The sequence below is a fragment of the Drosophila erecta genome, unplaced genomic scaffold (genome assembly GCF_003286155.1).
Source record: "Drosophila erecta strain 14021-0224.00,06,07 unplaced genomic scaffold, DereRS2 tig00000219-arrow-pilon, whole genome shotgun sequence".
Lineage (NCBI taxonomy): Eukaryota > Metazoa > Arthropoda > Insecta > Diptera > Drosophilidae > Drosophila > Drosophila erecta.
The window spans coordinates 3,067,389-3,084,433 of NW_020825213.1; the positions used below are offsets into that span (position 1 = coordinate 3,067,389).

Sequence of the window (17,045 nt, forward strand, 5' to 3'; positions counted from 1 at the left end):
TCAAAATCACTTATTATGAGCTAAACATACCTGAAAGTATTTAATATATTGATTTACTTACAAAATTAAAAGGAAAAAAAAAAACAAATCGCAGAAACGTAGCTTGTTTCTATTATTTTTTCCAGCTCAAACACGTGACCACTTCAAATATCGCAATGTATCGCAAATAACAAGATCGAAATCAACTCAAAAAGAAGTGCACAATAAAGTACCCTTATGAGTGGCTTATATGCTAAAGGTTTATCCACACACACTTCGTACATAATTAGTAATTTTGTTTTACATGCAGGAGCGATTCTTGTTTCTATTATTTTTTCCACCACTGTATGTCCTATGTGTGTCTGTATGTGTTGACAAGTATTTCAATGATACATATGTCACTAAATATATTTTTGACAGACAGACTCGGTTGTCTGTTTCTTCCTCTGTCCATTTGTATGAACGTCGAGATCTCGGACGCAGCGCCCGGGAGAGAAGCGACTTTTTCTTAGATTAGCTTAAGCTTATTGCTTACGACTCTCTGACGGCATTGGTTACGGTACGTCTTAATATCTTTATTTTTTGATAGCTTAAGTGGGGGTGGCCAAGTAATTTTTCCATATAAATAGAAATTGGAAATACAAATAATAAACTTTTATGGACAGATTATGGAACTGATCATTTCGACCCGGTAACTCTTCCTTTCACATGTACACACTTTTCAACGAATTTAGTATATCCTTTTTTCTTAAATTATTCAAGTCATACACTTTATTATATTTTAGCAAAAAGTACTTTTTTTAACTCATATATTTATAGTACTTGGATTTTGCTGACACAACTACGGCACCTGACAAGTACCAGATTTGTACTATTTTTTCTTAACCGTACTCACACAAATATTATTTATTAATTTGCTTTATGTCAAGAAAATCGACTGTTATTAATTGTTAAACATTATTTTCAGATTAAACAAATTGAAAAATCCATTCACATAGGAGAACTTCAAGTCCGTGAACATCAGCAGTTTTGGATTATGCTGCAGAATCATTTTGTTAATCTGTCACAAAAAAGAAACGATCAGCTAAATGAAATTCAAGTCACTCGAAAACGTAAGTCAATAAACTAAATTTATGACTCAGAAAGTATTTACAGTAAATTTACGCCTTTGCGTTTTGGGTAAAACGCAGTTTTTATTCTCTAAGTAATAGGCTATTCTAAACTCGCAGATAAGTATCTGGCCCTCCGTCCGTATGAAAGATGAAAATTGAATTTCCTTCCAGATGTTGCCACTCTTACTCAAACTCCTATAAATCGCCCAAAATTTAAAAAAATCATTTTTATTAGTCTTGTTAATTTTGTATTGATTTGCCAAAAATCCTTTTTGAGTTGATAAATATCGGTAAAATTTAATTTCGAAGAGTAAAAGGTTATACTAGATTCCTAAAAAGTATGTAACAGCTAGAAGGAAGCGTAAACTATATACAGGGTGCGTTATGAAAGTAATGCGCATGGTTTCATTGTCACGTATCTACCTGTCGTAGTACGCTCGGACCTGTCTGAAAATTTGGGGCGGAGTCTCTCCTTTCCAACGCGCTCGGTCTCAGTTTGCTCCGAGCAATAGAAGTGGTAGGACGTGTCGTAGAGCGAAGTCATTTTTTCTGTTGTGTCACGGTGCGATGGAGCGTTCGCTGGAACAGCGGTACGCCATAAAGTTTTGTGTGCGACTTGGCAAAAATGCATCGGCAACTTATCAAATGCTTCGAGAGGCCTTTAAGGAGGAGTGCATTTCGAGATCTCAGTGTGGAAGGTGGCACAAGGCCTTCAAGGAGGGTCGAGAGGAGGTCACCGACGATCCACGTTCCGGACGTCCAACAACAGCACGAATTGATGAAAACGTTCGCCGAGCGCGTTGGAAAGGAGAGACTCCGCCCCAAATTTTCAGACAGGTCCGAGCGTACTACGACAGGTAGATACGTGACAATGAAACCATGCGCATTACTTTCATAACGCACCCTGTATATTCTTGATCAGGAGCTATACCCTTGTCGATCTGGCCATTTCCGTCTGTATGAACGTCGAGATCTAAGCAACTAGAAAAGCTAGTTAATTAAAACTTGATGTGCAGGCTCTGGAGACGTATACTCTGCCCAAGTTTGTTTCAGAACGTTGCCACGCTCATTCTACCGCCATAAATCCGGCCACAGCTGACACGCTCAAACTTTTGAAAAATGTTTTGATACTAATTTGTTAATTAATTAGTCTTTTAACTTTATATCGATTTTTTCAAACAACTTTTTGTAACGCCCACAAATCCCAAAACTGACACGCCCACACTTTTGAAAAATGTTTTTATACGGGCGATTGTTCACTTTTACAGTCGATTCGTACAGAGGAAGAAGATTAAATCTCTAAACTTGCCGCACATTTTTTCGTTTCTTTACCTAAATTGAATTCCATTGTTTTCGCTTTTATGTTTTCATCCCATAAATCACAGCCAGTCCCCAGAGCTTATCTTTGACTCCCGACCATTTCGGCGCACTTACAATTTTGTTGGCCCATGAGGGGAACTGCTCAATTGCTTATTTTATGAAGTGAACTTGAAAAAAAAATTGGTATCTGCGGACTTATTAAACACAATCCAGCATTCCGAACGGCATTTTGTCAACATTCTGACTACATATCTGGACACCACGTGTGCCAGTGACGTCAGCATCCCCCACATAACGGAGTTATACATAGCGGAGCTACGAAGAACGGATACGAATATTTATTCTCAGTTTCATGCAACCGACTGGAAGAAGGTAGGTATTTAACGTGCGTAGTAAGACTTCAAACTACAAACTATGAGCAAAGAAGAAAACATAAGGGTACAGAATCCAAACGCTGCCGGTTCCGATGCATTTGCTAGCCTTCATGCAATGCAGTTGGATTTTATGGGAAGATTAGCCCCCGTCAAACCCGGCACCAGCAACCAGCTCGAACATTCCATTGTCAAAGCCCATAAATCCTCATTTCTCAGGCAGTTTCAATGATTGGCTATCTTTCTACGGCAGCTTCTTGCAGCCTATTCACAAAACATTAAGAAATTTTACTGAGTCACATGGTTCTGACGGAAATTGCCGTTGTTGACACTGTTGCCTGGGATCCTGTGGTCACACGCTGCAACAATTCACGACTTCAGTTCATGCAAACTATGACGGCACTCTACTGACTCGAACCAGCTTACATGAAGGTCTCAGGGGGGTGATCAACTTAGCTTGTCTGCATCAGCAACTTGCGAAGCTAAGCGAAAACTAAGCATCGACTCCTGCGATCCCTGCGCCATCTGTTAACAAAGCTTCCAAGTATCACTACACAAGCTTGGAAGCACTCTTTGAAAAGCTCTGTCGAGATTCTTACCTTTGCCTTGTTGGAGAATTTCTTTCTTAAATGTCTAGTCAGCATCGATTTAATCGAATGTCGAAACCAACCAACGACTTTTCGGTCGCCCATGGTGAGTGCAATCAATAAATCGAGCAATAACACTCCTTACCGAAAATACAGCTTCCATTTAATCGCCGAACACAGCACGGTATACACTCTGCCAAAGGAACAGCATTCTTCGTCGATGTCCAGATTTTACTTTGCTCATAAGACGATCATTGATCGGATCATGGCATGTTTGAATGGTCTCAGCACGGCATTATCTAGCTCATCTGGATCAAGCCCTGACCTTGCGTGACAACCAATGTCTAACGGTGTCCGTAGCGTGCGGGACGACCAACAGGGTAGCTTACAGCTCATTTGTTTCTCCTGAGACGAAACTTCTCAGTGCAGTTGCCACACAACACAATGGCGTTGTTGGCTACAGCTGCAGTACAGATTACCATTGCCATAACATCGCTCAATCAAGTTTTGCGAGGGCACTTATTAACCATAGTTCCAAAGGTATGCTCGTCACTGAAAGGCTTGTATAAAATCTAGGTCTTCCACGACGGCCTATATTAGCAGACATAACAGGTATCGGCCGATCCTCTCAAAACAAGTGTCGACACAGCACGGAGCTTATTATATATTATAATTATAATATTATGTTCCTGCTCCAGATCCAACTATACATCCTTGGAGCCATGGCATTCATTTTAAGTACACTTACCGGTCATATTACCAGAAGAGACATTGAATTTCCCACATATCAACACCTTCAAGGATTGCAAACACCTGATCCCAACTTTACTCTATGTGGACGTATCGCTCCCACTAAGCGACAACTAACTCCAACTTAACTGTTCGTCAACCAAAGGTAAAATTCATCGTCCGCTTGCCGTTCCACACTTTAAATAATCCTTCTTAAGTTCTCAGACGATTCAGACAAATCGACTTAAATCGTTTCCACGCATAGAAACGAATACTTCACCATCAAACCTTTCCTGTATCCACAATTCCGCACCATGCAGCCATAAAGGGGGATAGTCTCACCACTAAGCTACGTGTAGTTTTCGGTGCCTCCTGCATAAGGAAAGCCTATACAACAACAATGGCCCAGCTTTACAGAATGATTATTGTAATGTGGCAGCAATACATCAATCAGTTCCCAAAGGCCAACAAATCCATGTCCTACGCTGGCTAAGATTTGACTTATTCAAAAATGTGTCTCTCCAGTTGCATATATTTTGCGATGGATCGCATATCCAGAGTGAGCATACCTCCGGGCTCTGGACACGAACGGGTAACAGGAGTTATTCATTTCTCTCCCACACGATTTTCAAACCATATATATACCATATTATTTGTTTATATATGTCATTTTTTCAGCTCACTTTAACTCCTTTACAAATAAGATTAAAGTATATGATACATTTTTTGATTTTACATCAACGAATATATTTATGTAGACTATCACGCGAATATGTTTTCCAGTACTAGGAAATAGAATTATTGGAATTTTCATTCAGTTTCTGTTTGGTTTTCTTTGTACAGTGGCCCGAACTGGACAAAAATATTGTATGCTTCCCAAACAAATGCCGTCAGTTTGAGCAACTAAAAATCATTTGTTGTCTGTGAAACAAGTTTTCTTGTAGCGACTGATCTGTCGTAAGATATAAGAGGACTCCCAAGAGCGAAAAAAAAACCGCTGGTGGTAGGAACAGGACAAGTGATCAACAGGACTCCACAGCTAATAAGTTGTCGATCGCAGCAAACCCTCAATATTTCTAGATCAACAGCTAAAAAGGATTCGGAGCAATCTGATCAATCCGTTGTGGAGGGTGTATAGCTTGGGATTGCTAGAGATACCGATTTGTCTACACTGGTTTAAAAACCAGTGAATCCACTTGTCCCGATTAGTTTACCACCACAAGAGAATATTGAGTCCGGTCAGCGGCACAAGTTGGCTCTTCAGAAACACAATCTGCAGTGCCAAAAGTCCTCATGGTGGTTCCCCTGATCAAACATCATCTGAACATAAAATTAGAAACACAATCTGCGGTGCAAAACCCCTCTCGGTAGTTCCACTAAGGAATAAAATTTTCGTTTCCCAGCTTTCCCTGATAAAACATCATCTGATATATGACAATATTATATACAAGAAAAAACAAAAGCTTAAAAGTGGAAAAAATTCTTACGCTAGGGACATTTCCAGTTTCAGGATTTGGCAATCAAACTTTCCTCACATCGCCACACCACTGCTGCATCCTCGTCTTCTACTAATTTTTTAAAAAATTAACATCTGGCTTCACTTATTAAAATGCAAGAGGCCTTTATAGCCTTTTCTTTGCATCTCGTGTCATTGTGTTTACAGAGACTTAGTTATGGATATTCTAAACTACTGTACAACTACTGTACTGTACAACTGTTTACCTTATCTCTAGAAACCGCAGTTACCCCATATGTACATCTCCATAATAAAAGTAACTATTTGGATGCAAGCCATTTCAGAGATATCTCTAAATTGTCGGCTATCCCTAAGCTTTTTGAAAATGTTATTACTCTTTATTTGCAGCACCTTTATAGGTCAAATATATCACCTTGTCACCACGGCTTAATGAAACGTTGTCAACCAACCACTAACCTTTTGGAGCTAACTTCCTTCGTAGTACAGAGCTTCACCTCATTTTTACCTTTTTTATTATTATTTTTTAATGTTAGTAATGCAGGCGATGTAAAACTATGCACGAACTGGTAAGAAGCAATGTCCTTACCGTGTTCCGCAGCAGAGTCATTTACAATGAATGTTCTTGTATGTTTGACACACCTGACACTCACTGCCTGATCTACCGTCGACTTATGTACGCTGACTAAGTAAAATTATGCCTGCAGTTTAAGAACTTTTCTTGTCAATCCGATCTAGATAGCTTGCCGTGGTGTTCTTGGTTTTATAAAAAGGTGGTCAAAGGATATTAATGATCCTTACATGACCAACACCTTATTATCTCGCTACGGAGAACAGGGTTCACTCGGACCGCATTGAAACGGTTCAAAGAACTTCTTACTGTTTGCCTTACATTTCTAAGCTGGGACGCGAACCTTATATTACCACTTTATTCCAGTAGACTAATGTTAATTAATTTACCTTCTCTCGTTAACCGTAGAACGATGCTTAGAACAGTCTTTATGTTTAATCCGATTTGTGGTGAAGTTGACATTCCCGACTTGGTTAGGCTATTACGTCTCTGCTCCAAACAGATTCACTAAAAAAAACTTAACCCTAAGACGGGTCTATATTCTGACTATAATATAATAATAATAATAATAATAATAATAATAATAATAAGAATAAGAAGAATAATAAGAATAAGAATAAGAAGAAGAAGAAGAAGAATAAGAATAAGAATAAGAAGAATAAGAAGAAGAAGAAGAAGAAGAAGAAGAAGAATAAGAAGAATAAGAATAAGAAGAATAAGAAGAAGAAGAAGAATAAGAAGAATAATAAGAATAATAAGAATAAGAAGAATAATAATAAGAAGAATAAGAATAATAAGAATAATAATAATAAGAATAATAATAATAATAAGAATAATAATAATAATAATAATAATAATAATAATAATAATAATAATAATAATAATAATAATAATAATAATAATAATAATAATAATAATAATAATAATAATAATAATAATAATAATAATAATAATAATAATAATAATAATAATAATAATAATAATAATAATAATAATAATAATATAATTATAATAATAATAAAAAATTAGTACTACTATCGTACTATTTGACTCTCTCTTGTACTCAAGCGCTTGCACTTTTGGCTTAGCATTCTGCAGTTAGGTCGTATATAAAACTCGATTTCGTAACTCATGCACACTCAGTTGAAATCTCTTCACGCATAAGCCGTTCTTTCATTTCATAAAAAATAGTTTTTAAAAATGCTTATTAGCTCAACAATACCCTTATACTCCACGAGTAACGGGTAAAGCCCCGTAAAAGCAAATCGCGTGATATAAGTATTGTGGGTGTTAAATAACTGCGATAAAATGCAGAGATCAGCTGCGCAAGGATGTCCAGATACGAATCGAAATCCCAAAAAAAAGAACGCTATAGTTGAGTTCCTCGACTATCAGATGCCTGCCACTCCGTTAGAGGGAGTGCGAACGAGAAATTTCAACATTTTCTGAAATATCGGTAGGAATTGTGAGAAAAAAGAGTGGGCGTGTCAGTTTTGGTTGGTTTATGGTCGTGGCCAACATGTTTTTGGTATACTTTGCACTGCGTCTATGTCTCTGGAATCTGCATGCCTAATCTCAATCTTGACGTTCATACGGACGGACAGACTGACATGACCAGTTCAACTCTGCTATTGATCCTGATCAAGAACATATACTTTATATGGTTGGAAATGCTTTCCTCTACGATTATAGTATTTACTGTACTAGTAACGGGTAAAATAACCGATCGAAGCCGCCACTGGCCCGTGCTAATCTTACCACCACACCAAGTTAAAACGCACCAACTTGGGTATAAATTATCTGTAACTTTTTTAAAATTCACATGGCGAATATAATGATTGGCTTGAATTTCAGATTTCACAGATTTATATGTATATCTGTGGTGTTTATGGCTCGGTCATCACTATGCACAGTTTTGATTTTAAGTCATTTTGACAGTTGAGCTTATAAGGTATTTTATAAGACATTTTTTAAAATAAGAGGCCCATTTAAAAGGAGCGATTTTACAATGAATGTTATTGAGCATCGATGCGCAAAGCGAGACTTAATTTTGAAGCGAACGGCAGAAAGCTAAGCAAAAAGTGCAAGCGAGAGAGTATACGAGAGAGAGGTAGAGATAATGATAGAGCGAGAGTTGAGTGCTTAGATGCTCCCGCAGCTTCTACGTAGGTAAGAAACGATAAAATTGCTAGGAACCTTCAAAACTTTTTGCCGTTCATGTCTTCCATGACATATATGGAATGGTCATGTTTCCCACTAATTCGTGTTTTCGATCCAACGAGTGGAAGTTGTTCGCTTAAATAGTTGGAGGCAAAGTGTCTTCTAGCAACATCTTGCTACTTAACTCAAAACATCAGGGTCCTGTGGCTCGACTAATGCGCTTTACACAGGTTTTGTGGATGTTCAAACTATTTCTCACAATTGAATAGAAAAACGAAAGGAACAGTTGATACTGCTCAGGAAAACATTCAAGTAAGGTCTTAAAGATATATTTCAACAGAAAAGTGGAGACCGCCGTTGGGCTTTTAAAATGAGTGTTGTTGTCACTCCCTACTGTATCTGGCGCATCGAAGCGAGTACAAAAAGAAACGTGATCCAACGTATATTTATTGCGGAGTGCAGAATATTATTCTGATTGAATTTTGAAAAAGCCTCCAAAACAACGTTTCAATTTCTTTTCTATTTCAAAACAGTGAAATTAATAATAAATAAATAAATTAATTAAATAATTAATTAATAAATTAATAAATTAATAAATTAAATAAATAATATAAAGTAAAACAAAAAAATAACAATATTAAATCAACTTGAGAACAACTTAATGACAGAGTCGTGGCACCCCTATCAGACAGCAACATGACCCAGGTTGCCTACCAGATTGGCAATGTGGAGAGGTTCAACGGTGATCCCGGGCACCCTATACACCTTTGTAAGCCGAATTGACTACATACTGGCCCTTTATTTTACCGGAGACGAACGCCAACAGCAGATCCTATTTGGGCATGTCGAGCGCAGCATCAGCGGGGACGTCATGCGCAGCATTGGAGCCAACGACAACAACACCAGCTAAGACGACAACTGGTACTCAACTATAAACCCCAGACCCCTAACCACATTCTTTTGGAGGAGTTTCGGAGGACCCCATTCAGAGGCAGTGTACAAGCATTTCTAAAGGAAAACTGCAAACAAACACTTACCAGTAAGCTTGAATTAGAACAAAATGCTGAAGAAAAAACTTTATATAATATTTAAGATTAATAGCATCCAGTATTGAATCCCTTATTAAAAAATTACCTACACACATTTATTTAAGAATAAATAACCACAATATACCAAATTTGCGTTCACTCATAAACATTTTACAAGAATCCACAAAAATTCTATAATCACAATATTAATCAGACTAACAATAATACCAGAAAATATCCTACACCTTTCCTACATTATAATTCACCAGTGCCATATCAAGCTCCACAAAGTCATCAAACACAACCAACTCATAATCCACCAATGTATTTCAACCAAGCCAACATGAATACAAGGCTTTACAACCAAACCAACGTGAAAACCAATCAACACAAAACTCAAGTTCTCAAGTTCCTATGTACCCAATCAACCAATAAAGCGATTAAGACCAGCTGATAGTGGACAGACTGGGATGAGTATTGACGAATCATTGTACCAAGAGGACGCTTTCTATCAGCAGTGTGTCCCATATGACTATTTTTACTATCCAACTTACGATTTGGAATATTATCCAGAATATCAGCATCAAACTGAAAACAATCAAAATTCAGAAACAACACAACAGCCACAGCAGATTAATTCAGACGAGACAAGCAATGACAACCAAGAACCCAATGTTGAACAGGCAATTAAATAAAATAGAAAATAATTTGAAATGTCTTATAATACCGGATGATGAACATGATATCCAAAAAAATATTTGAACTACCAATCCAGAATACTAATATTCTTATTCATACCAGCAATCGACCGCTCATTATCAGCAAAAGTATAACTATACCTTCAAAGATTTTGTTCCCAACAACAAACGAATTTTTACTGCACCCTTTTTCCGAGAATTACGATCTCTTATTAGGAAGAAAACTTTTAGCAGAAGCAAAGGCAATAATAAGTTACCGCGATCAAGAGGTAACTCTTTACAACACCAAATACAAATTAGTAGAAGGAATAGTAGCACAAGAACAGAGTTATTTTCAAAATGTAAATATGATACCTGACACCATGCTCAGACAACCAGAAAAAATTTCACCCATATTAGAATCAGACCTATACAGATTGGAACATTTAGAAGAAAAACAAAGATTGTGTGCACTCCTGCAACAATACTATGACATACAGTACCATGAAGGTGACAAGTTGACATCTACTAATCAAACCAAACATACCATCAATACAAAGCATAATCTACCCATTTGTTCTATTATACAGTTACCCACAGGCTTATGAACAAGAGGTCGAAAGCCAAATACAAGATATGCTAAATCAGGGTATTATACGTACCAGTAACTCACCTTACAATAGTCCCATCTGGATGGTTCCAAAAAAACAAGATGCAGATGTAATTTTTTCACAACTATAGACCTGGCAAAAGGTTTTCACCAGATCGAGATGACATAATTGTATTCTCGACATCCCTTGATGAGCACCTACAATCGCTCAGACTAGTTTTCGAAAAACTAGCAAAGGCCAACCTTAAATTACAGCTTGACAAGTGTGAGTTTCTCAAGCATGAAACCACATTTTTAGGACATATTCTAACAGCAGGCGGAATAAAACCAAACCCTAAAAGCCATTCAGAAATATCAAATTCCCATTAAACCAAAATAAATAAAAGCTTTTCTTGGACTGACAGGATACTACCGTAAATTCATTCCAAACTTTGCAGACATAGCCAAACCCATGACTAAATGTTTAAAAAAAAAACATGAAAATTTATATTACCAACCCAGAATATGACTCAGCATTTAAAAAATTAAAATATCTAAAATCAGAAGACCCAATTCTTAAAGTACCCGACTTTACAAATAAATATATTTTAACCACAGACGCAAGTGATGTCGCTTTGGGAGCGGTACTCTCACAAGAGGGACACAAAGACTTTCCGACACTACCTACTTGGACGACACTTTGAAATATCCAGTGATCATCAACCACTAAGCTGATTGTACCGTATGAAAGATCCGAATTCAAAACTAATCCGATGGAGAGTATAATTATCCGAATTTGATTTTGACATAAAGTACATTAAGGGAAAAGAAAATTGCGTGGCGGACGCACTATCCAGAATAAAACTCGAGGAGACATACCTGAGCGAACAGACCCAACATAGCGCAGAAGAAGATAATAGTGACTTTATCTTTATTACAGAAAGACCTTCAAACACATTCAACAGACAGGTGATATTTTTGATGGGACCACCAAACATTAAACTAACCAAGTATTTCAAAAAACACAACACATATGACTAGGGAAAAAGCCGAACAATATTTGGTTAACCATTTTTGCGGTAAAAAGAGTGCGTTGTATATTGACAGTGACGCAGATTTCGGGATCATTCAAGCCGCACATAAACAGACTACAAACACTAAATATACCAGAATCTTGCGTAGCAAATTTTACTAAAAAACATAACCACTTATGCAGAATTTAAGTAATTGATCTTAAGCACTCACGAAAAACTTCTACACCCTGGAATATAGAAAACTACAAAGCTTTTCAGTGAAACATACTATTTCCCCAATAGTCAACAACTTATCCAAAACATAATAAATGAATGCAATATCTGTAATTTAGCAAAGACAGAGCACCGTAACACAGATATGCCAATGAAAACCACACCCAGACCACATCATTGCCGCGACAAATTCATGATAGACATTTACTCATCTGAAGGCAAACATTACGTTAGTTGCATGGACATTTATGTGAAATTTGCCACATTAGTAGAAATAAAAACAAAGGACTGGTTGGAATGCAAAAATGCACTTATGCGTATATTCAACCAGCTGTGCAAGTCAAAAATACTTATAGCAGACAGATATGGCGCGTTTTCCAGTTTGGCCCTTAAACGATGGCTAGAAAGTGAGGAAATTGAATTGCAGCTTAACACGACAAAGACCGGTGTGGCGGACATAGAAAGACTACATAAAACAATTAATGAAAAAATTCGCATAATCAAAACATCCGACGACGACGAAATCAAATTAAGCAAAATAGAAACAATACTTAACATATACAATCACAAGACCAAACACGATACCACTGGACAGACCCCTGCACACATATTTCTCTACGCCGGACAACCAATATTAGACACACAACAAAACAAAGAAAACAAAATAAACAGTGACAGAATGGTATTCGAAGTCGACACGTGATACAGAAAAGGCCCACTACAGAAAGGCAAATTAGAAAATCCATTTAAGCCAACTAAAAATGTGGAACAAACGCACCCGACCATTACAAAATCTCTAACAGAAATAGAGTTACTCACTACTACAAAACACAATTAAAAAAACGAAAGAAAAATGATCAAATTTCAATTCCACAGGGTGCCTGGAACTTGATAACATTTTTGAGAATGTAAAAAGCCAAATTTTTTTGAAAAAGAAAATAAAGTTTACAATAACGAAAATAAAGAAATAAACAATGAATGTGTCACCAATATTATTAAACATTTAAAACCAATTTGTAATTTTGAGTCAGTTCATACAAATGAAATAATAAAATACATAGAACCAAACACAATTATAACCTGGAATTTAACCCAAACAAGTCTCAGACAAAATTGCCAAAATCCAATTAATAATATAAAAATAGAAGGAAACAAAATGATAAGAGTGACTCAATGTAAAATAGAAATCAATAGTATAATTTTAAGTGAAAATCTCTTAAAACCAGAAATAGATTTGACCCCATTATACACACCACTTACCATAACAAAAATAAAAACTGTAAAACAGAACGACATTGATGAAATGATTTCTCAAAACAATGTTACACTTTACATATTATTGACTATTATCATCATTACACTTATTTTATTGTACTTATATTTAAAATACGTATCGTTTCACCTATTCATGATGTTGTACGCAAAATTAGAATTAAGAAAAAATCAAAACACACCACAACAAATAGAAATTGAAGAAGCTCCATTACCATAACATTTAATTTTCAGTCTGAAGTTGAACACTGAAGAATAAAGATCATAATTCAACTCGATTTGCACTTTCTTTTATTTAACAAAACTTCGGTTTCAGCGTTGGTCTTAGTTACTACAACGGTCCATTTAATAGACTCAAAAGTAAATAATAATGTAACTATAACCTAAACTTTTATATTGCCAAAACTACCGCTATACGCTTAGGCTCCGTAATTGTTTAGTCGCAGTGGACTTTGCTGTGCTATTGGTCAGACTCGTCACATTGGACAAGAACTGCACCCACATTGGTTTCCCTTAATATGGGGAAAAAAACTTGCACACCCACACTTTTGAAAAATGTTTTGATATTTTTTCATTTTTTTGTTAGGTTTGTAAATTTCTATCGATTTACCCAAAACGTCTTGCCACGCACACAAGCCGCTTAAAACTGCCTACTCATGCCTACTCTTTTAAATCATTTTATTATTTTTTTTATTCAATTTTTTTTTCCATTTTTATCAATATGCCAGGAAATTTTGAATATTTCTTAATTTCACTTCCACCAACTGAGTAACGGATATCTGATAGTCGGGGAACTCGACTATAGCATTCTATCTTGTTTTCGCCCAATTTCTACCGACATTCCAGAAAACTAATTATTTAATTTCATTTGTTTTTAGAACTATCCATTATTAGGCAAAAGTCATTAAAAAGTGACCAAGAGCTGGAAATATCATATAGAAAAGCAAAGGAATTACAAATATTTATTAAAAAATTTACATCGAAATTGGAACTACTTAACGATAAAATATATAAAAAGAGGATTCACCATGATGTAGAGGAGAGTGAGTTCGACCACGAACAGGCTGAGCAAACTCAAAAACTAAAGGTATACTTTACGCTCTACTAATTCGTTTTGTAAATATTATTATTTTTTGTAGATTGGAGAACTTGAAATACTAAAATTGGAAGGAAAAATTATTGAGCTACAAAACGAAATTGAACTTTACAAAGATTTTGTAATAGATAACCATAGAGAAGCATTATCATGGGAAACAAAATACAAAATGCTTGAAGAAACTATTAAATGGACGAAAGTAGAGCGCTCTGTAAAAGGGGAAATCGGTCTGATGAAAACTGAAATACACCGCATGAATATAAGATATAGTCAACTTAAGCGAGCCCAGGAAAGTCTTGTTTTAGATCTAGAGCATTGCGTTATGCATCGTGAACAAATATTTGTCAATGCATCAGTCAAGGAACACTTACAAGCCAAATTTAAGCAATTAAAAAATGCTTCTCAAATTCAAGTTAGGCTTGATGAAGTTCACAATAGGACTAAGCTGATAAGTAATGAAATATCTTTTTTATCGGAAAAACAATTAATTGATGATATCAATAAAATTGAACGTATGATTTATATGCTCCGTAGAATTCAAACAGATCTTAACGATATCATTAAGGAGGATGCCCACATTCAAGATCGAATAGAAGATGGAATATTAGCTAAACATGCTAACTTGGAGCAAATAATACGAAAACAGATGAGAGCAAAAGCTTATAAAAGGCTTAATACATTAAAATCACAGCAAGTAATACTTCGTTCTGAGTTGACAGTTCAACAGCTATCTCAAAAGCAAAGCGAGCTAAATTATGATCTTACAGAAATTGCAAAGGCTCTTTTACTAGACTATCCTAATAAGAAATCATTTGTTTTTAAAGTTCTTCATGTTCTTAATGACTAGAAGTATAATTGAAATATTAAATGTATCAATACAGATAAAATAGTGTTGTGATGGTTGCCAGCTTCGGGGTCTGAGTCGAAATAGATTCAGTCAAAGTTTTTAATTTTCCAAAAGTAATTTATTTAAAATTAAAAATAGTTTGTGTTTCATCCATCGAAGATACCAGAACGTAGCATAAAAGTTTAATACAACTACTTTCAAACAATTTGGATGGCCCAATAATGTGGCGTTTACTTCAAAAATGTTGTAAATTATCTCTTTTGCACCGATGCAGTGAGCACCCTTAATGTATTTTCAAAATTTGCTTACAGCTATTAAGTAAATCAGCGCAGATAGTGCCAGGTAGTTTTTATTTGTGGTACCCTCGTTCGAAGAGGCACCTGGTGTTAGGTATAGAATCTGGACTGCAATGTTGTCTAGATAGAATATCCTTCACGATGCATGCAAAAAAAAGTCTTACAGAAAAGTCCACTTTCCCTAGCACTTAATTTTGTTTCAAAAACTAAGCGACAGAGAAAAACTCCACTCGGAAATTACCTTTGTACTAATGACGCCATTAATATGTCAAACACTGCCTCGAGGGTCGAATATTAAAACAGACCATAAGTCTTTCGTCATTCGAGCAAACGTTGTCCTCTTATCTACACTTCGAACTTTACTACCGTAATATTGTAAGGAATGCCATGTTCGTTGGATTGGGACAACAGGGCAACCTCCCTTGACTCCAGTACAATTTTGGGCAATTCCGTAAAGCGTCGACCGCCGCATTTGCTTTCGACAGCCGTCAACATTTACCGCTCGACCTGGCGCTAAAACTCAATTAGGCATATTTTTATTATTAATACCTTGTTAAATTTACCTCAATCGCGAGTTCAAATTGTCGTCGTCGTGCCGTTCAACTTTGGGTCACTTGGTACCCGAAGTACAATTTGGTACTTTTGGGTGCAATTTGGTACTTTGGTACAATTTGGGTCGCGCAGGAATTTAGTAGAGTCGGAAGCATACTCACGTTTGGTTCGCACATCCCGTCAAATCCTTTGGAGCTCCTCAGGATCAGGTTACCTTATACATATGTAAATACATCCGTTGTAGTGCAGTCTTTGTAAGCACCGCTAATTGCGGGGCAAGTTTCCGCGGTGTTTTGTAGCTCTCGAAGGCTTCCTAGACTTGCCTAGACCGTTCCCAGAAGCAGCCGACGATCAACGGTGATCTGATGAAGTGATTGGGAAAAATAATTAATGTTAAAATTAATCCATAATCTAAACATGATGTTTATTAAAGTGAGAGTATTTACCAGGATGATTGAGTGAGTGTTCACTGTAGCGGAGATGGAGCCGTCTTAGTCGCCTGGGTGATGTCCGTAATATCCTCCAGGCATCCTAGGTCGGGTGGGTGCGCATGGTCACAACATCTGCGGCTACCAGACCTTAAAGTTTTTCGTCGCTTATATAATATTAAAGTAATGCATTTGTTTTCCTTTATTTTTCTTCGTTTGGTTATTAGAGATCGTAGGTGTGAGTCGTCGATAGAATTCGATATTTATGTTGCGAGCTGTGTGTGGCTGGGGAAACACTGAGCTTGCGGCCCTGCCTTAAGGAAGGGACAAAAACAGTTCGTAGCAAGGCTTATGAGCAAGAGGTCGAAAGCCAAATAGAAGATATTCTAAATCAGGGCCATTAACGAACCTTTCAATAGTCCCATTTAGGTGGTCCCAAGGAAACAAGGTACAGGCAAACCGATATTCAAAATTGTAATAGACTACCGAAAATTAAAAGAAATCACAGTGGGACACAGGCACCCTGTAAAATCCCAAATGAGAAGACTTTACTCGTTGAGTTTTTGTAAGAAACTGATTTTATTTGGGAATATCTTCGGTTTAAATAGGTGACATGAGAATCGCATCTTAGAGTAAATGGCCTACGCAGAGGCCTAAGTAGGTAGTCCCCGCCTTATCGAGGTCCCACGCTCCGGCACATCTGCCTATCT

General features: G+C 36.6%; 1 protein-coding gene and 1 long non-coding RNA gene across 2 annotated transcripts; one reads left to right on the forward strand and one right to left on the reverse strand.

The window, feature by feature from the left end:
• Nucleotides 1-483: 483 nt before the first annotated feature.
• Nucleotides 484-15,089, forward strand: LOC26526510 (coiled-coil domain-containing protein 40). The gene is made up of 4 exons (XM_026982807.1): nucleotides 484-538; nucleotides 947-1,091; nucleotides 13,995-14,203; nucleotides 14,256-15,089. The coding sequence occupies exons 2-4, from the start codon at nucleotides 1,016-1,018 to the stop codon at nucleotides 15,057-15,059; spliced, it is 1,089 nt and encodes a 362-aa protein (XP_026838608.1). The 5' UTR covers nucleotides 484-538; nucleotides 947-1,015; the 3' UTR covers nucleotides 15,060-15,089.
• Nucleotides 15,090-15,947: 858 nt separating this feature from the next.
• Nucleotides 15,948-16,709, reverse strand: LOC113564598. Its single transcript, XR_003408114.1, has 2 exons — nucleotides 16,354-16,709; nucleotides 15,948-16,269 (listed from the first exon to the last, which is right to left on the reverse strand). It is a non-coding gene; the product is annotated as an uncharacterized LOC113564598 (long non-coding RNA).
• Between the last annotated feature and the right edge of the window lie 336 nt (nucleotides 16,710-17,045).